Genomic DNA, 20463 nt, shown 5'->3' with positions numbered 1-20463 from the left:
GGTGCCTTGGGCTGCTGTCAGTTGGAGGCTGCTTGGAAAGCCTGGCTGTGCAATCCTGCCCTGCTGGCACTGTGGCTGTGCTCTTATCGAGGCTGTGCAGCTCCTCCTTGTGCCAGAGCCCTGATCTCACTGCAAAAGAGGAAACAGCAGCACAGCTCAGGGCTCAGTCTCTGCTTAACTATGACAAGTTGGTGACAAACCAAGGCAAATCCCACTTGCACACATCATTTTCTCACTTCAAGTCACCAGAAAGGTTTTGTTTTTTTTTTTTTTTTTGGTTTTTTTTTTGGTTTTTATTCTGCCCTCCTTTTATCTTTTATCTGAGATACTACCTTAGGTGAGAACCTGGTTCTCAAGCTGCAAGTGCTGTTGGGGCAGAGCTGTCAGATGGACTCTGCTCAGGGGGAGTTCCCAGTGCCTGGGCACAGCCCAAGTGTCCCCACCCCGCTGTAATTCTCTGTATTGCTCCAGGTGGGGAATGGCAGCCATGGATGCAAGCCCAAGGAGCAACACAGCTGCACAGGTAGGTCTGGGTTTTTGGGTAGGGAAGGGTTTGATGTTGAATTCAGTGGGATTCTTGGTGGTGTAGCAGTGATGGGAACTCTCCAGTTCTGCCCCACCATGGCCAGAGAGGCATTGAGGGGCTGGAGGGGAAGGGGCTGGAACCCCAGGAGAGACTGAGGGGGCTGGGAATGGGATGGAGAATTCCTGAGGAGCTGGGAATGGGATGGAGAATCCCTGAGGAGCTGGGAAGGGGCTCAGCCTGGAGAAAAGGGGAATTTCTGGCTCTGCACAGCTCCCTGCCAGGAGGGGACACTGGGGGGATTTGGGATCTGGCAGCAGGAACAGGGACAGGAGGAGAGGGAACAGCCCCAGGGGAGGCTGAGGGTGGAACCAGCAGGAATTTCCCCATGGAAAGGGGCTCAGGGATTGGAAGTGCCCAGGGAGGTTTGGATCCCCATCCCTGGAGGTGGCACTCAGAGCTCTGGGTTGGGGACAGGGTGGGATGGGGTCTCAGAGCTCTCCCAGCCCCAGTGGTTCTCTGCCTCTCTGAAGTGCTTGGGTTTCTCACCTCCTTGTCCCCCGTGCTTTTCATGGTGACAAAAACACTGGGAGAAATTCTCATCTCCCAAGAACCTTCTTGGCGAGGATCCTGAATAAAGCAGGATTGAAAACCAACAAACACCCAGAAATAACCAGATTTGTGAAATTCCAAAGATGCAGTGTCAGGGTTCCAGCTCACTGCTATGCTGCAGTGACATTAGAGAGACTTTGGCAGAGACTTTCCTGACAGCCCTGCTCCCCTCTTGCATGACATAACTTCTTTATGTTACATGCAAACCAGAAAACATTTTGAAACACTCTCTGTTCCTATTTTGAAAGACTCGACCCAGTGTATAAAGTTTGTTACTTTTATTTCTGTATGCATATTCCATCTAGATTAGTTTTATACAGATCAGAGACCCTGCTGAAGCTTGCAAGGGTTGGAGAATGCTGAAATCTTGATTCAAAGTCAGAGTCTTGCTGTCCTGCTGTCTGCAAGTCCAATAAGTGTCATGGAATTAAGATTTTAATCATGGATTATGATTTTAGTATTTACTGTAGATAAACTGCCTCCTGGAAATTTCATAGAAAATGTAATGGGGGGAGGGGGGAAAAGCTTAATAGGAGCTCAGTGAGTAATTTTTTTACATTTAAAATTTTCCATCAAGGCTTGTAAAGAGTAGGGGGCTACTTTTCACCCTGAGTCATCAGTAACTGAGGCAGAACATTTTTCATCTCTATACAGAGGAATTTTCAATTTCTAGATGTATTTCCAGTTCTCTTGAGTGCATTGTCAATAAATCAATGCAATAGTAGCAAACTGAATTCCAGTTCTGCTGTGAGCATTTTAGACATGGCCAGAGCCTCCCAGTGAGTAACCAAAACCCAAATTTATTTCTGCAACATCATTTATGAACTGTTTATAAGACCCTCACCACCCTGGCAGCACTGTTTATTCTAATATTTGCATAATATAAAAACAGAGAGGTTTTTTTTTCTGTTCTCTGGTCTCCCTGGACCCTCAGCAGTGTTGCTGTGACAGCAATTGCTCTGCAATTATCCCTGTGCCCCAACTATTGCACCTGCACAGGGCAAACCCCCCTGGAGGTGATTTCAGTCTGGCTTCAGGCAGCAATTGTTGTTGTTTGGCTGTTGTTGCCATCCAGGGGCAGCACAGGAAGTGTTGCAGCCCTTGCTGCAATTTCAGAGCCCGTGGGACAGCCCTGGCTGAGCTGCTGCCAGAGGGGAAATGGGAGAGGCTTTGGATGTGCAGGAAGTGGATCTGGAGTTTCTCTCTCCCAAAATGCCCTTTACACATCTTGCCCACAAATAGGGGTGTGGGGAATGGCAGCGATTCTGCCCCTATGCCCTGCTCAGGTGAGACCTCACCTGCAGAACTGCCCAGCACAGGGAGGAGCTGGAGCTGCTGGAGAGGGTCCAGAGGAGGCTCCAGGGTGATCCCAGGGATGGAGCAGCTCTGCTGGGAGAGCTGGGATTGTTCACCTGGAGAGGAGCAGGTTTGGGGTGACCTTGGTGGCCTCAGCCCGGAGGAGCTGCAGGGAAGATGGAGAGAGAGGATTTATAAGGGATGGAGGGACAGGACACAGGGAATGGCTTCAAACTGCCAGAGAATGGGTTTAGATTGGATTGTAGGAAAAAATCCTTTTTTCCTAAAGGGTGCCCAGAGCAGCTGTGGCTGCTCCTGGATCCCTGGCAGTGCCCAAGGCCAGCCTGGACACTGGGACTGGAGCAGCTGGGACAGTGGGTGATGTCCCTGCCCAGCAGGAATCCCTCTGGGCTTCACTCATGGCAACATTTAACTGTACCTGAAAGTAGTTCTGTGGCCACAAGCTGTGGGTGTGTAACTGATATTTCTTCATCACTTCAAATGCTGGAGCATCTGAAAAACTCCAGGGTAGCAAATGAATGGCTCCTAATCACCTGCCTGAAGTGTCTGCTTCTGATATTAAAAAAAAAAAAAAAAAAAAAAAAAAGAAATAAAGCTACAAAAGGGCTGCTTTTGTGCCAGGAATTCTTTCTCCTCTGGACAGCAGCTCCCAGCCTAGGGTGCAAATTTTGTTGATGAAGCTTTTCAATTCAGCATTTAAGATATTAAAGTCTTTTCTAGCTACAGCATTGTGGCTTTGAGAGCCAGTGTCTAATTTAGTCTTAAAGCTACTGTGGAAAGAGGAAGGAAAGGCTCTTACCAGAGAAAAGCCAGCATGTACAAAGGCAAAAGCAAACCCCAAGATATCCTGAGTCCAAAGTGGTAAAACCTGTGCACCAGCTGATGTGGGCTCAGCAAAGAGCAACCATTAATAATTTTAAATAACATGATACCTTATTAATATTCAAGGATTTTTTAGAATAGTCCAAGAAACAAAACCCCTCAGCTGCAGTCACGTTCAGCTTTCTCTGCCTCTGCAGGGGGGGGTTGTTTTGCAGGGGGTTTATAACCACAAAAGAGTCCTCTTAGTTTTCAGAGAAAGGTGAAAAATCTATCAAACCTCACATCACTTTGAAGTTTAAAAAACTAAAAAAAAAAACAAAACCTAAAAACCAAAAAAACAAGCACAACAAATTTGCTGCTGCAAAAATGTTTCCAAATGCAATCCCCTTCCTGGCCTGGGTTTTCTGCTGAGAGCAGGGAGGGCAGTCCCTGCAGGGGAGTCTGTGTGTCCTGCACATCACCAGCTGCAGCCCAGTGGCTCCCTGGAGAGAATTCTGCTACGTAATCAGCTCCCCCCATCCCCAGAGCTGCTTTCCTGGGGCTCCCAGTGAGCAGGAGGAGGCAGAGGCTGAGCTTTCCCTGCCCAGCCTTGCAGCCAGAGCCTGCAGTGCTGCCTGACAGGGCTGGGGACATCCTCCTCCTCAGGTGATGGGCTAGCAGGGAAACAGGCAGCAAAAATGAAGGTTAATGTAAGTACTGGGCTCTTTTCTTTCTGCTGCAGTTCATTTAATGATTTTTCTGATTTTATTAGTAGTGGGTAGAGGGTGAAATCTGCATCTGGCAGGGTCTCGCTGCAACGTGTGTGTTCAGCTGATTTGCACATCACTAACAGAGCATGTGGTCCTGATTTTTAAAATATAATCCAAATGGATCCTGTCTCAAGAACAGCTGAGGAGGGTGAGGGTTTGTTCTGTGTACATTGAATAATAACAAGTTTATTTAAAAGTATCAGGAATGACCCAGACTGGTCACTTCCACATTCTCTTGGAAAAAACGAGGTTAAGAGTTGAGCTGTGTATTACCTCAAAAAAAGATGGTGCTTTGCATTGATTCCTAGAAAATGGGCAGTGGAAATGTCTCAAGAATTGAGGTCACAGTGTGATGAGGAAAATGCTAAGTAATTTCAGTCTTTGCACTGAGGGTAAGGACTGGCCACATCCTGCAGAGCAGTCTGCAAGGAGAACTGGAGCTCAGAAGAGGGAAGGAGTGCTCATTTTCAGGAAATGCTGTTTTCTCCTGCTCAGGGGAGGGGATCAGGGATGGATCAAAGCCATTTTGCTGTGGTTTGTCAGCAGCTCTGCCCCCAGCCCCAGGCTGGGCTTTGTGCTGAGCTTGGCTGTGCCCAGGGAGCAGCTCAGCAGCCCCAGCTGATCCCTGGCAGCTGGGCAGGGCTGTCCCCATGTGTCCTGTCTGTCACCATGTGTCCTGTTTGTCACCATGTGTCCTGGGCTAATGACAGGCCAGGAGCAGGGTCCAGCTGCTGCCTGGACAAGGGGATTCACACAGTGCTCAGGCCAGGTGGAAAACCAACTTTGCCTGGATAAATATCACAATGACTTACTCAGAAACCATCCATTTCTCAATTTATTCAATGCATTGAATTCATTTGCTCAGAAACATGATCTTTGCAGAGGGTGGCAGCCAGGTTTTGGTAAGTGCAGCCCCAGGAAGCCACAGCTCTGGGGTTTTGCTGGGAGTTGTGCTGCTGCTGATTCCTGTGAATCAGAAACCCCCACCCCACAGCAGGCAGGGACAGCACCCCAGAACCTCCAGCTGCAAGAATTCCTGAACATTTTCATTTTTCAATGATAAATGTGCCATTTGCTCCTGCTGGGATTCCCTGGGAATGTTCTGCCTGATCCACAGGCAGGGAGGGTGAGGACCCTGCTCTGTGCTCAGCAGGATTTTATGTATCTCTAAAGCCACATTTAGAAATAAATGCAGTCAGGTGTAATTAAGATGCTAAATGGTTGAAAAAAGTCAAAAAACCCTAAAGTGATTTGGTGCATAGGGGAGGAAAAAAAAGTTTTGAGGACCCAAAGCTCAGGAATATTCACATTCACACAGGGAGTGTTTGGAGCAGCAGGAAGTGGAAGTTTATTTTCTCTTGAACTTGGGCATGAGAGCACTCATGTAAAAATAAAAATAAGTGAGTGAGGGTGAAATCCTGGCTGCACTTGCTCCATTCTGGTGATTTTAACACTAGGATTTGATTGATTTTATCTGTGGAGAAAAGAGAGTTTGGGGAAATTTAGAGAACTCCAGTTTGTAATTCCCACCTCTGCAGCACTGCCTTGTGTGAAGCTGCAGGATTTGAAAGCTTGATTTTTTTAAGTGGTGGTTCTGTATTTGATCAAAAACTGATTTGACCAAAAACTGATTTGACCATTTAGAATTCAAAACCTGCTGATCAGGTCCTGCTTCCACCCCCACAAAATCAATTCAATCAATAAAAACAAGTCCTGATGTTCATTCCTCCTTGAAGCTCACAAAAAGCTCCTCTATGAGCTTTTCCAAAATGCACAAAACAAAACAAAAAAAAAATGCAGAAAGGCCTTCTGCAAGTCACAGGAAATGCTGCACATGCAGGTAGAAAATAATCTGAGCTTTTAAGGTAAATTCTGCTCTTTCTCTGTGGATATTGATGTGAACTCTCCACAATGAACTGGGAAAAAATTTAAGAGACTCAGCGTGGTCTGGGGTTGAAAAGAGAATTCTCAGGGAAGTCTGTTCCCAGCTAATGGATGATGGAGAATGTTTATTTCTGCAGCTTGGTTGGGAGGTGAAGAGATTAACTGGAAGCTGCTCTGTAAACATGTCAGAGGTGTCACTGATGCATGAGCAGAGCTGTTTAGCAAACATATCCCACTGCTGTATCTCTTCCTCCTCAAATATTTTAAGTCCCACTTTCCTGCAGTAAAAGAGCTCTCACATATATTAATGTGCAACATGAGAAATATTTCTCTCAGCCCACAAAAACTCCCAGGATTAACCTGTCTGTCTATTTACATGATGTCAATAGGGGTTGTTAAGAAGCAAATTGAAGATAATAAATGAAAAAGAGCTTTTTTGTCTGAAATGCTGTGAAATAGTGCAGTACTCATTCACATAAAATAATATAGGATAGCAAATTAAGGTTTCCAAATACAAACAGAATGGGATGGGGGTATAGAAAAATTAATTTGTGAAGCTTGTGTGCAAGATGCCCAAATTATCATGTGGATATTTCTAGCTATGTTTGTATATATTTTATAAGGTTTTTTTTTGTTTCATGGTCCTAGACAATGAAGATCAGGCTTGGGACAGAAGAGACATCAGGAGATTTTAGTAACAGTGGGATGTTCTTTCCTTAGCATAAATATCTATTGTGTACACAGAGCACAGATGTCAGGCTGAGGGTATAAAATTTTACATTATACAACTGTGCACTGATCAGCCTTACTGCTCCTAATTGCAATTTCCCCATTAATAAACATGAGGCAGCAGCTTTCACTCCTATGACTCCCAAGGGCTGCCAAGGCTTTATAGAGGGAGCAGGGCTGGGTAAGGACCTGCAAACAACAAAGATGTGAAAAGTCCAATTTGGGAGGGGAATCACTGTCTCCACATCTGAGTCTCTCTCCACTGAAGGAGCTGCACTTGCAGCTACAGCAGAACTTTGGAAGTGAAGCTGTGCCAGGCACCCTGCACTGTCAATCCCTTCAGGGGGAGACCCCCTTGCCTTGCCCTGGCCTGGCTGTGAGCTTGGGGGTCCCAGTGCCCTGGGGAGGAGCTGCAGGGGACACTTTTTCCTCTTTGCCAGCTCTGTGCTCTGTCACCAGCTCGTTCAAACCCACTCAGTGGGAGCAGAGCCTCAGCACTGCCTCTCAGGGAGATTTTAGGATGTTCTTTGTCTTAGGAAAGATTTTTAAATAGTTGGATGAAGCAGCAAGCAAAGAAAGGAAAATCACTTGGACCTCACCTGTGCTGCTTTGGTGCTTTTCACACGTTGATTATTTAAGGACACAACACACAAAGCAGCAGAGAGCTCCACAAGCCCTGGCTGGGGAGGACACACAGGACAGCCAGAGCTCTGCTGCTGACAGGGAAAATGCAGCTCCCAGAGCCCCCAGCACAGCCCCCTCCCCTGAGCATCCCGAGGGCTCTGGGTCCTGGGAATGCAGAGCTTGTTTACAGGCAGGGGCAGCTCAGGGATCCTCTGCTCAGGGGCTGCCACAGTGATGCCTCACACGTGCTGGGGAGAGCAGACAGGGCTGGTGCAGAGCCTGCACTGCAGATAACCCCAGCCCACAGCCCTGCACACAGAGGGGGGGCAAGCACTCCTGCAGCTGCTGTCTGTGCTGTGTGCACTTTGCTGAAATACTGAAATCCCCAAATCCCAAAATCCTGAAATATTGAAATCCTGAAATACTGAAATCTCCAAATCCCAAAATCCTGAAATCCTGAAATCTTGAAATCCTGAAATCCTGAATTCCTGGAATCCTGAAATTCTGAAATATTGAAATCCTGAATTCCTGACATCATAAAATCCTGAAATATTGAAACTCTGAAATCTTCATATCATGAAATCCCGAAATGCCAAAATACCAAAAGCAGACAGCAAAGATGTGCTCTCCAACTCCACAGTATCCAGTGTTTGTCCTGAAACTCAGAATTTAATTATGCCCTGCTTTAGCTGGAAAACCTTTGCGGTTGTTTTTTTGTTGTTGTTGTTTTTTGTTTTTCTATTTTAATCTCTTCTTTTCAAGAGCTCCACTGACCCTGCTCGTCCAAAGTCTGACAATTTCAGTTCAGCCATGTTCAGTCAGGGTTTTTCCCCATCACTTCTCTAGTCAAAGTCTTCTTTTTTCCATTCCAGCTCTCTGGATGGGATATGAGATGAACAGATCTGTTTTCTAGCTAGGTCAGATAGCCCAGAGTGCCCTATGATTTAATTGATTAATTAATCTCCTGCTTGGCTTGATTTGGGATGGTTCTAGAGGTTCCTGGGTTTATGTTGGTTACAGTGTGAGCTCCAGAAATTCAAAATCTGTGTTCTGCCTCAGCCTGACCTCTGGCCCTGGGATATTTGCCCATCTTTATTGGCCAAACCAAAGAAATGTGTGCTGTGCCTCGAGCAGGGACCCCTCTGATGGAAAGGTTTGTGTCTCTGCTTATAAAATTAGGCTCAGCAGCATCTTCAGTGTGCTGTTTCCACAGGAAAGGGGAAATGTCAATATTTAGATGCTTCTGAAAACCACAGTGTGAGACAAATGTTCCTCTGGGCTGTGTGGGTGCAGTAGGAAGGGCAGCCTTGCTGTGTGAGATCCTGAGCCCAGCCTTCCTGGCCCTTCACCCATTTCCTGCCTGGGGCTGGATAAGGCTCTTCATGCTGGAAAAGGGAGAGTTTTCCTCTGCCCAGCCTCCTCAGGGCTGAAGAAGAGGGTCTGTCCCTCACAAGTGTGTCTGTGCAGCATCCAAACCCCAGGGTGGAGCAGTGCTGATGAGGAACAGGAAAAGTTGGCTGCTCTCACTCTAAGTGTAGAGCCCAGCCCAACAGGGGATTCCTGGGGGTCTGACACCAACACTTGGCATTGTCCCAATCCAAAGTGGACTCCCACGTTCACAGCAAAAGCCAGGCTGGGCCAGGAGGCCAAAGGAGCTGCTGTCCACCCTGGCAGCTGCCCTTGTCCCACAGAGCAGCCATTGTTCATGGGCACCCCCAGCACCCAGCAGCGGGTTTGTGTCACCAGCTGCACTGACAAACTGGGGCTCTGCTGTGCAGCTTCAGGCCAGCTGCTCCTCCACAGCAAATGCTCTGGACAAAAATACAAGGCAGCACGTTTCCTATTTGGGTGCTATCTCTCTGGACATTGCTTGCACTTTCTGATAAGAAATTCATGCTGACACACAGCCGGTGTCACGCTGACTGGGAAGCAGACAGTCCCATTTTAAAGCTGAGAGCAAAATTTATATTGAACTGAGAAAAAGCTAAAAATGACATCCACAGCTTTCTCCATCCTTTGCACAAAGGCCTGGGGTGGCTAAAGGTACCTGCTGTCCCTGGCAGTGTCCAGGGACGGGCTGGACAGGGCTGGAATAGCCTGGGACAGTGGGAGGTGTCCCTGCCATGGCAGGGCTGGGATGAAATGAGCTTTAAGGTCCCTTCCCACCCACAGCATTCCATGATTCTCTGATCTTGTAAGGGGTAAATACAAGATGAAGAATTAATAATATTCCCATATTGTTCTGTTGCATACATTGCTCTTATCCAAGTATGTATTGTTGTAATTTTCATCAGGACCGCCACACATCTTTTGTCATGATTCTTGTTACGATTACATCATTTCTCATGATTCTTATTACGATTAAACAATGATTATCATTTCTCATTATTCTTGTTACAATTACATCGTTTCTCATGATTTTTATTACGATTAAACAATAATTACATTCAATTACCAAACAAACCACCACATTTAACAACCACATTATTTATCCCATGACGACTACACACGTGCAAATCTCAACGTTCATTCCCAGGGCCTAGTTCTCTTTCCTAGGCCTAGCAGACCCAACCATGCTCAGAATTGTGTACAATTCCCATCTTTTAGAACCATTTTAACCCTATACTAGCCCAGGGCTAACAAAGGGGCCAAAAGGGGCGGGTGAACCAAAGCGGGCTGGAGCGGGAGCAGCAGGCCGGGCCGTGAGGAGCGCGGCCTGGTGTGACCCTGAGGTGACAATGGCGCTGTGTCCCCAGCACAGCCTGGCCAAGGCGCTCTACGACAACAAGGCCGAGTGCTCGGAGGAGCTGGCGTTCCGCAGGGGCGACATCCTGACGGTGCTGGAGCAGCAGGTGCCGGGCAGCCGGGGCTGGTGGCGCTGCTCCCTGCACGGCCGCCGCGGCCTGGCGCCCGCCAACCGCCTGCAGCTCCTGCCAGCCGCCGCCATCCAGCAGGTGCCCCCCGCGGCCAGGGCCCCGCCGGCCGACACCTACGAGAGGATGGAGGGCTGGGTGCGCCCGGCGCTGCCCGTCCACCAGGTGCCGGCCATGGCGGCGCAGCTGCTCAGCGACAGGAGCCAGCGCTCCGTGCGCCAGGTGAGGACAAGGGCGGGGTGTCCTGGAGTGAGGCACACAGCGGGGCGTGCTGCTGCTTTGGAGTTCAGGTGTCTGAGGTTGTTTTGTTGTTTCTTATCTAAGGAATTCTTTGATTAACGGTGGTGCGTTCAGTTTGAGATCCAAGGCACACTGCCTTGTCCTTGGGGCAGGATTTATCTTTTATACTATAAATTATGTACCTAATATTTACAATTACTTTCCAATACATGACAATTTTATTACGCTGTCCAATTCTGTCCCAGACCAATCCAGTGATCCATCCTGGCACTAACATGGATGGCATGAAGAAGAAGAAGGAAAAGACACCACGCCCAAAATCCTCCATATTAGCTTCAACCCCACTAATAAAAACATTTCTAAAAATTCACTTTTCTATTTTCTAATAATCTAATTTATACTCTACTTATTTTTTGTGACTTGTAATTCTTCCTGCAATGATGGTAATTTTTCCCAGGGACTTAAATCCAGTCCCCAGGAGTCCTGGCCACCATGCCAAGGCTTCTGAGACCCCTGCCAGGGGGTCTGGGGGCATCCAGGGAAGCCAGGGGAACACCCTGGACTCCCACATAAAAACAGATGTGAGATCACATTTGAACTAACATCTTGATTTTTGTACCATTTTTGTGGAGCGTAATTTAGTTCCACGATTCAGATCTTTATACAAAGAAGGTTTTGGTAAATCTCCACTTGGTTGTGGATGTTCTCCAAGCCCAGAAGGTTTAAAATACCATATTTTAAAATGGAAAATACCAATTTGGTGTGTTAAAACAAGCACTGGGAGTGGGGAAATAAGAAAGCCTGAGATTTCCAGTGGAGTTTGCAGCAGAAGAATGATGGTGTTTAGGAAACTCCCATCAGTTTATAGCATCGTGTGAGAAATGCTGCTCTGGGCAACAGATGAGAGCCTCTATATTCTGCACTCCCTCACCTTTCTGACAGTTTAAACCAGCTGTAAAATAGGGCAGGAAGTAAAGAATACACCATTTGTTTGGGAGAATCTATAAATTGTTTACAAAGTTAAAATAACAAGACACAGAACTTCTCCTCTGATGGGCCACAGCACGCAGCCATCCAGAGTCCTCTGGGTCTTTGCATCCATCTGCACAGGAACATGATCCATCATTTTTTAAAAATCAAGACCAGAACCTTGTGCTTTCTTCAGGAAAAAATGAGTGGGAAATGTTTCCTAATGAAAGGCAAATAGAGCAGGTGGGGACAGAATTCAAGCACAAGGTTTTGTTCTGTGAGCTCTCCAGCCCTGGGTGGCTCTTTATTCTGTGTATAGAAAGCACATTAGAAATTCTAATTGGAAGAGGAAGAAAATCCAGCTATTTAGTATTTTCAGCTGATTTAATGATCGTTTGATTTATGGGGCTCATTCAGCCACCTTTCCTCCTGCTGTGTGGAAGGCCAGTCATGGAAACCTCACTGCTGCTTCCTGCTGGGTGGCAGGTGGGTGCTGGAAAACAACAAATTCAGGGCATCCCTGGTGACCAAAACCTCATTTTCAGCTCTGCAGCTGCAGTGCACAACCATAACTCAAACTGAGCACAGCTACAAGAGACTCCTGCACTTGCTGTCATCTGATTTCTCCTGACCCTAAAGCAGCCATTTGCAAACTGAATCAGAGATTGGCATCAGTTTTCCATGTTGTGCCAGCAAATCAGGTGGAAAATGTCATCTATTCATTATGTGGATGAATGGTCTGGCAGAAGAGCTCCTTGGCTCTCCCTGTCTCATTTCATGAATTTGTCCACCTAAGCCGTGTCTAGTCTAAGAATTCAAAAGAATGAAGAATGAGAAAGAAATGTCCCAGCCTCTGATGATCATCCAGAATTGAGAGTGGGGCTGCCTGTGGCACAGTGTCCCAGCTGTCCCCACACCAGCTGCACCCTGGTGGTCACAAGCTGTCCCAAGGCAGGGGAGCTCAGGGAGCACAGAATGATCCAGACCATCCCCAGAGATCTGTGGCACAGCTGGCAAAGCTCCTGGCATGCTCAGCTGTCCTCTGAGCAGCTGGGAAAAGCCACTGGGAGTCTTTGAGGGAGCTGACTGAAAGCAATGAAACAAAAAGAAATACCTCAGACCTGGGTGTTTTCACCCCACAGAGAAACCTCATTGCTTCTGCTTCACACACATTCTGGTTCTATTGCCACTGACAGGACCTCAAAATGAAACAGAATGTGATATCCAGTGAGTTTCCTTTTTGCTGGATTCTCAGGTTTATCCAGCTGGAAGCAGACCTGGGCTGAGGATGCTTTTCCTGACACCCCTCATCTTTTACCCTTTCACTCAGGGAAGCTGTGCCTGTTTCAAAGGGAGATGCTCATACTCAGCACAGGGTGCCCAGGATTCCCCATCCCTGGAAGAGTTCCAGGCCAGACTGGAGGGGGTTTGGAGCAACCTGAGATAGTGGAAGGTGTCCCTGCCCTTTGCAGGGCTTTAAAGACAGATGGTCTTTCAGACCCCTCCCAAACCAAACCATTTTGTGATTCTGTGATTCTCTGTCACAGAGCACTAAGGGGATTTGTCTCACTCCTCATTCCCTGTTTTCAGATGACAGCTGAACCAGGCAGAGTGGAGCTGCACTCTTCTTCCTCTACCATATTTCCCCAACATTTAGTTGCTGCAAGATTTGCACAATGGAAATCACTCCCTCCAGTTTAAAACCACTGACTGTAATATCTCACCCCACTGTTTCTGGAGGTCAATTGTTTGCAATGGCCCATTTTTCAATTAACTGGGAGCAGCCAGGCTAAAGGCAGGCTGGATGGACAAAATTTCCTATTTTGGTGGTTGATTTTAAAATAGAGAAGTTCTAAACCAGCATTCATATTTTGTGACATTAATTGTCCCACAGATCTGGTCACGGCTGACTGCAAAGATATAATTCCCATACTGGACTTCCCTGTCTATGGAGCTGGACAGGACATCAAGGTTTAATTCTTCCAAATGAGTCAGTCTTTCATAACTACAGAATAATGCTCAGCCTGCAATTTTAGCTGCTCTTAGACTAAATTGCTTGGCCCAATGACTGTGGGCTTGAAGAAGTCGAAATTTCCACACTTCCTTTTTTAAGTGGTTCTGCTTTTGGGCAGATAAAAGGTTTAAGTGATAACTGCAGCTGGATTTTCTCCAAATATTTTTTGGTTAGTAAGGCAGATTGTCTTTGATACCTATGGGCCAGTTCAGATCTTACCCAAAATATACCAAAAATGCTGGAAAAAGAGAATTATTTGGGAATAACCATCCTATTGCTTGGAAGGTCAGTTCCTGTGTCCCCTCCAGTGAAGAGCTGAAGCTTTTTATCACTTAAGAGTGATTACTCTAAGAGTGGATTATTCAGTTAAATTACTTTTCAAAGCTGTCCTGAGCTTCCTGCCAATCCAGTTTTATCCTTATTATTATTTTTTCTCCTCTCCAAGCACCTGTTTACCCTCCCAAGAGCCTGCCGGGCTTCAACCCCAAACATCAGGGGGGAGGTGTATGATGTCCCCTCCATGCAGCACTGCAGGTCCCTGCTCTCCCAGGTGAGTCCTGCCCCACTCCCACAGGTGAGTCCTGCCCCATTCCCACAGGTGAGTCTTGCCCCATTCCCCCAGGTGAGTCCTGCCCCATTCCCACAGGTGAGTCCTGCCCCATTCCCACAGGTGAGTCCTGTCCCATTCCCCCAGGTGAGTCCTGCCCCACTCCCACAGGTGAGTCCTGCCCCATTCCCACAGGTGAGTCCTGTCCCATTCCCACAGGTGAGTCCTGTCCCACTCCCCCAGGTGAGTCCTGTCCCATTCCCACAGGTGAGTCCTGTCCCATTCCCCCAGGTGAGTCCTGCCCCACTCCCACAGGTGAGTCCTGCCCCACTCCCACAGGTGAGTCCTGTCCCATTCCCACAGGTGAGTCCTGCCCCACTCCCCCAGGTGAGTCCTGCCCCACTCCCCCAGGTGAGTCCTGCCCCATTCCCACAGGTGAGTCCTGTCCCATTCCCACAGGTAAGTCCTGTCCCACTCCCCCAGGTGAGTCCTGCCCCACTCCCCCAGGTGAGTCCTGCCCCATTCCCCCAGGTGAGTCCTGTCCCATTCCCCCAGGTGAGTCCTGCCCCATTCCCACAGGTGAGTCCTGCCCCACTCCCCCAGGTAAGTCCTGTCCCTGCTCCCTCCCTGCAGCTGGCACCCTGAAGCACCTCAGAGTAAATCTGCAGGTCAATTCTACTGTCACCCTGTTTGCTTTTTGTAAAATTAGGAAGAAAATAACTTATTTTTAGCTCAAAATCTCAGTTCTCCCGAGTTTCTTAGAAATTTACAGCATGTGTCTAAATCTGGTGTTGTTTCTAATAAACACTTCCATTTTCTCCATCACTAAAGGATTTGCCAGTGGATTCTGAGGCACAGAAGTTGACACTACTGAATTCTCTGTACCAGTGTCAACCTCTCTGCCCCAGAATCCATGAGGAAATGTGGTGGTATCATTTGGTCAGGGTGATTTGGGGATGTTTAGACAATAGTCACATGTTCAGCAAGAAACTGTCACCCCCAGCACTCTCCTCCTGGGAAAAGCACACCCTGGATTTGGTCACACTGTGACGTGTCCTGTTGCACAATCCTGCCCTTGGTGCTGCCCCACTCCCCTGGGGTCAGTGAATGTCACATTTCCTCCAGCTCTGAGGGTGTCACCAGGGTGGGACAGCCACCAGCCCCAGCCCTGTGCTGTCACCTCCCACACAAAGGTGTGGGTGGCACTGGAGCAGCCCAGGGCTGCTGCCCCCTGCCACTGCCCAGTCCATTGTCACCCACAGATTCCCTGGAGTCACCCCCTTTGTGTGAGGGGGGATCCCTGCTCAGACCCAAAGCTATTTTTTATCAAAGTCTTTGATTCCACCCAAGGCTGCAGTGACTCTAAAAAGGATCCACATAAACCTTTTTATTTTCCCTTTGAGCAGAGTGGTGCCACTCCCCCCAGCACACGGAAGGGCTCCATGCTGGGCAGATGCACTGAGAGCTTCCAGGCAGAGCAGAAGCAGCTTTACAACATCCCATCCAAGCCAGAAAAGGCAGGAGCTGACAGCCAGGACTCCCCAGCAGGCAATGTAAGTAAGGCTTGGTGGGCACAGAATAATCTGTCACTCCTGGGATGACTGGCTTGGAGCAGGAACAGGTTTCCCATCTCTTCCCCACTGTTTCTTACACAATAAATGGTCCTGAATTTCCCTTTTCCAGCTTAGAGTCCAGCTGTACACATATTTATCTGTATCAAGCAAAATTTAAATTCACTGAAGGTGTTTGGGCAGAGTCAGTGGTGTCTGTTGGTGATTCATTGCTTGTCAGGGTGTGCATCTAAGTGGGGAAAAAAATCAAGTGTCTACAGATTTCACTGGCTGGGGACTCTGCTGTAGGATCTAATCACCTGCTCTAAATATTTTACCTTTTATACAGCAGCTTGTGCATGTTAGAAAATAAAAACCACAGGCAGCCTTTCTGTGGTGCCATTCCATCAACATCAGTGGAGTTGTACACATTTATGTGCTCTAAAAATTCAGTTCTGTTTCTCATTCTTGTTTAAAAAGATGGTTTATGTACCCTCTGTGCTCTGTTGCAGTTATATGATGTCCCTCCCAAAAGAGAACTCGATGACTCCAAAAATAAATCTCAGAAGAAGTGCTGGGGCCATTACAACACTTTGCCAAACCCTCGGAAATCCGAATGGATCTACGATATCCCAGTACCCCCTGAAAATTCCGGATTCAAAGCAAACCCTGCAGGCCAGAGTGTGGAGCAGCAGGTGCTGTATGACATTCCCCCAGCCAGGTTCAAGGCTGCAGCCACAAGCACTGAGGCCAAGGCTGGAAATGCTCAGCTGTACGACGTGCCACCAGCACAGCGGAAACCGGCGCTTCCAGAAACGCCCCTCTACGACATCCCATCCTCACGGGACGTGCTCCTCCTGCCACACAACAGCAGCTCCGAGCCCCCCAGCCTCCTGCCTGCCCAGGCTGGTGGTCACATCTCTGAGGAGAACGTTTATGACATTCCCAAAGGTTTGCCCAGTGCTGGGCACTCCAAGAAGGAGATGGAAGACAGTGATGGCTCTGGAGAGCAAGCACACGGTGCTTCTCCACAGCTCTCGATGGATGCCAGGTCAGACAACAACACTTTATGTGTCTCCAGTGTGGACAGCACAAGCAGCACTCTCTCCTCATCCTCCAGCTCTTCTGCTGAGTTGTTTTCTACGCTGTCACCATCACCAGAGCCTGTCCAAGAAATCAAACTGGAGCTGGAGGCAGCCATCGAGACCCTGACCCGGCTGCAGCACGGCGTGTCCAGCTCCATCGCCAGCTTAATGATCTTTGTCAGCAGCAAGTGGAGATTGCAGGAGCACCTGGAAAAGAGCCTGGAGGAGATCCACAGAGCAGTGGACCACATAAAGGTGTCCATGGGAGAGTTCCTGGCCTTTGCTCAAGCCCTGAAGGGAAATGCCTCCAACCTCACGGATAACAACCTGCAGGCCAGACTTAAAAAGCAGCTGGAAATCCTCGTGAACTCCTACCAAATATTGACAGAAACCAGGGAAGCTCTCAACAGCTGCAGCTGGTCCCTGGAGGCTTTGGTGCTGAAGAAGCCCCAGAACAACCCTGATGACCTGGATCGCTTCGTTATGGTGGCCAGGACAATTCCAGATGACATCAAGAGGTTTGTGTCCATCATCATCGCCAACGGGAAGCTGCTCTTCAGGAAGAATGAGAAGGAGCAAGAAAAGCAGCAACCAGAAATGAGCCTGGAATGCAAAATGGCAAAACAAATCCCAGTGCCAAGAAGATTAGAAATTGAGTCACTCCAGAGAAATGCTCCTGAGAAATCCAGCCAAAGCAGGGTCCCTGTGGAGAAACCAGAAGAAAATTCCAGTGAGGATTGTGATTATGTCCAGTTACAGGTCAGTGACAGGGGGGTTCACTCTCTATGTTCTTCACCCTGTATAGATATTAGATTATTATTTATCAGCTATTTTACCTTTGCACAAGTGCCACATTCAGTTTGCAGTACATCCCATTTTCCAGACTTTCTGTCGATCCAGGATTTTGTGACAGTGCTGGATGGCACATGTACAATGAGCAGTAATTCTAATCAATAGAGAAAATAAAACATTTTTATCATTCTTGCCAATTTAAATTCATTTGAGAAGCAGCAATTCCATACTTCCCTTTTCCTCAGTTCTCTTCCTGCCACTACATTGTGTCTGGCACGACAAGAGATGTTCCTTCCTACTTGAGGTATCATGGAAATCCTGTTTGCATAGAAATTAAACTCTGTGTATTATAACATTTGCATGTTAAAAAAAATCTGGATGATTGTTAGAATCTCCTTAGAATTACTGAAATATCTACTATCTCCCTTAGTTTCCCAAAGAAATGCTGATTATAATTAACATTTCTTCTGTTGAAATTTTTTTTTTATGTTGGTTTCAGTCTCAGATCTTGCAGGATTAGGTACTTCATTTTTAGGAGGAAAAAACCTACAGCTTCTTCTAATAAATTCTCCATTTCTATTTGTAACATGAAGGCTACAGAACAAGTAGTTGTTTCCCCATGAAATACGAGAAAACCACATTAATATTTAAATGCTTTATGTAGTTGTTTCAACTTTGCTTTCATTTTAATTCGTAACAGGCACAGAAAGTCATTTCAGGTAAAGAAATAGCAAAGAGTACAGAGTCAAACCCAAAGGTGTTTCTGACTTTGAAAACATTATTTATAAGGGCTTTCAGTCTCTGATTTCTGTGCTTGCTAAAACTCAGAGTAATTTGCATTCAGACACACGTCTCTATACATGGAGACCTATTTGCTTCTCAGAGATCATTTTCCCAGAATTACTGCTGAAAACCTGTGAAGAACACTTACTTCCCTCAAAGAAATTCAGTTGCAAGTCATACAGTTTATTTTATTGCCTTTCAGCATCATTTGGTATAAGGCTGTGAGAATCAGCATTTCAAAATATCTTGTCGTGCGCTGGAACAAAATTGACTCTTGTGCATTTTAATCATTCATAACCCTGATTAAGTCCATTAAAGACCAATGTTTTGTATTATTTGGAAGCTTCAAGGCCAGACTGTGTAAAGAATTGTTGTTTGGCTGCAGCATTTCGTGTGCTATCCATTATTAAAACTGTATTTAGGGGGGAAAAGGCAATCAGGAGAATTTCCAACACTTTATGGAAAGACAAATTACCGTAAAGGCTCCAGGGTGGGGCGATCTGAAGACCACAAGAATTTAGGGCAGAACAACCAAAGAAACAGCGTGGCACCAGGCTGAATCTACATTTTTATTTTAACCCTTTCCTCCAGGTTTTGCCATGTGCAAAAAAGACTGAAAATGCCATCAAGCAGGAGGCTGCCAGGAAAACCCCCCTGCCCGAGCACTGCCGGCTGTGCTTCGCCGCCCTGCTCAAAGCCATCGGCGTCTTCACCGCCAGCCTCAGCAGCCAGCAGCCCCCCGAGATCTTCATCTCCCACAGCAAACTCATCATCATGGTGGGGCAGAAGCTGGTGGATTCTCTGTGCCAGGAAACCCAGGAGAGGGAGGCCAGGAGCGACATCCTGCACAGCAGCAGCCGCTTCTGCAGCCTCCTCAAGAAGCTGGCGCTGGCCACCAAGAGCGCCGCGCTCAAATACCCCAACGCAGAGGCCAGCAGGGAGCTGAGGGAGCAGGCAGAGGAGCTGGCCAAGTACAGCCAGCACTTCAGAGCCTCCATGGACTGAGCAGACACCGGGTCACACTCGGAATCCACAGCAGGAGCTCCCTGGGTGAGCTGGTAGCAGGTGAAGAACTCCACACTCAGAATTCCACCAGGAACTCCCTGGGTGAACTGTTAGCAGGTGAACAACACCACACTCAGAATTCCCACCAGGAATTCCCTGAACAACCCCACACTCAGAATTCCCACCAGGAACTCCCTGAATATTGGTGCAGGTGAACAACCCACACTTAGAATTCCCACCAGGAGATCACTGGGTGAGCTGGTAGCACGTGAACAACCACACACTCAGAATTTCACCAGGAACTCCCTGGATGTTGGTGCAGGTGAACATCCCCCTTCTCAGAATTCCCACCAGGAATTCCCTGAACAACCCCACACTCAGAATTCCCACCAGGAGATCCCTGGGTGAACTGGTAGCACGTGAACAACACCACACTCAGAATTCCCACCAGGAATTCCCTGAACAACCCCATACTCAGAATTCCACCAGGAATTCCCTGGATATTGGTGCAGGGGAACCTCCCCCTCCTCAGAATTCCCACCATGAGCTCCCTGGATGAGCTGGTAGCAGGTGAACAACCCCACACTCAGAATTCCCACCAGGAATTCCCTGAACAACCCCACACTCAGAATTCCACCAGGAATTTCCCTGAACAACCCCACACTCAGAATTCCACCAGGAATTTCCCTGAACAACCCCACACTCAGAATTCCACCAGGAATTCCCTGAACAACCCCACACTCAGAATTCCACCAGGAATTCCCTGGCTGCTGGTAGCACCCAGCAGGTGAAGATCCCCCACAGCAGCTGATGCAGAAGAATTAAATCTTCACTTTCTCCACTGTTCACACCCTGCCTGGAAATGTCATCATCACAGCAGCTGGGTGGGAATGTTTGCTGTGTATGGGAGCAAAAGTTGTTGATTATTGGACTGATTTCTTATTTTTTTGTTCTCTATGTATGTCTGATAAATGTGTTTTCCATTTTAATTGTGTTTTCTATTTGCGTAAAGTCTCTCCTTATATGTGGCTACACAATGTTCTGTAACTTATGATATCCCAATATAATTTCCTGAGGATTTTACGCAAAATTTGTAATTACAGGGATGTGTTTTGTTAAAAACAAACAAACAAACAAACAAACAAACACCAAACACCTGCAAAGCTAATTTCTGGTTGTCACAGCTCTCAGAGCATTGCTCCAGCTAGGAAAAAAAACCCCAAAAATCATATCTTTCCTTTTATCTAGGTCCATGTTCTTTTCTTATTTTAAGCACTCTGCTTTATACAAACTCCAAAGCTTCTCTGATTAACACAATCATCAATTATCACACCCGTGACACTGC

General features: G+C 47.3%; 1 protein-coding gene across 1 annotated transcript; it reads left to right on the top strand.

The window, feature by feature from the left end:
- Positions 1 to 318: 318 nt before the first annotated feature.
- Positions 319 to 19118, top strand: CASS4 (Cas scaffold protein family member 4; the record flags this gene model as incomplete). Its single annotated transcript, XM_079321416.1, has 6 exons — positions 319 to 523; positions 10017 to 10355; positions 13802 to 13906; positions 15310 to 15456; positions 15966 to 17297; positions 18705 to 19118. Exons 1-6 carry the CDS (start codon positions 479 to 481, stop codon positions 19116 to 19118), a joined length of 2382 nt encoding a protein of 793 aa, XP_079177542.1. The 5' UTR covers positions 319 to 478.
- Positions 19119 to 20463: the final 1345 nt, after the last annotated feature.

This window comes from Erithacus rubecula, assembly GCF_903797595.1.
Source record: "Erithacus rubecula genome assembly, chromosome: 18".
Lineage (NCBI taxonomy): Eukaryota > Metazoa > Chordata > Aves > Passeriformes > Muscicapidae > Erithacus > Erithacus rubecula.
The sequence above is the reverse complement of the archived record's forward strand: the minus strand, read 5'-3'. Positions and strand labels throughout refer to the sequence as shown.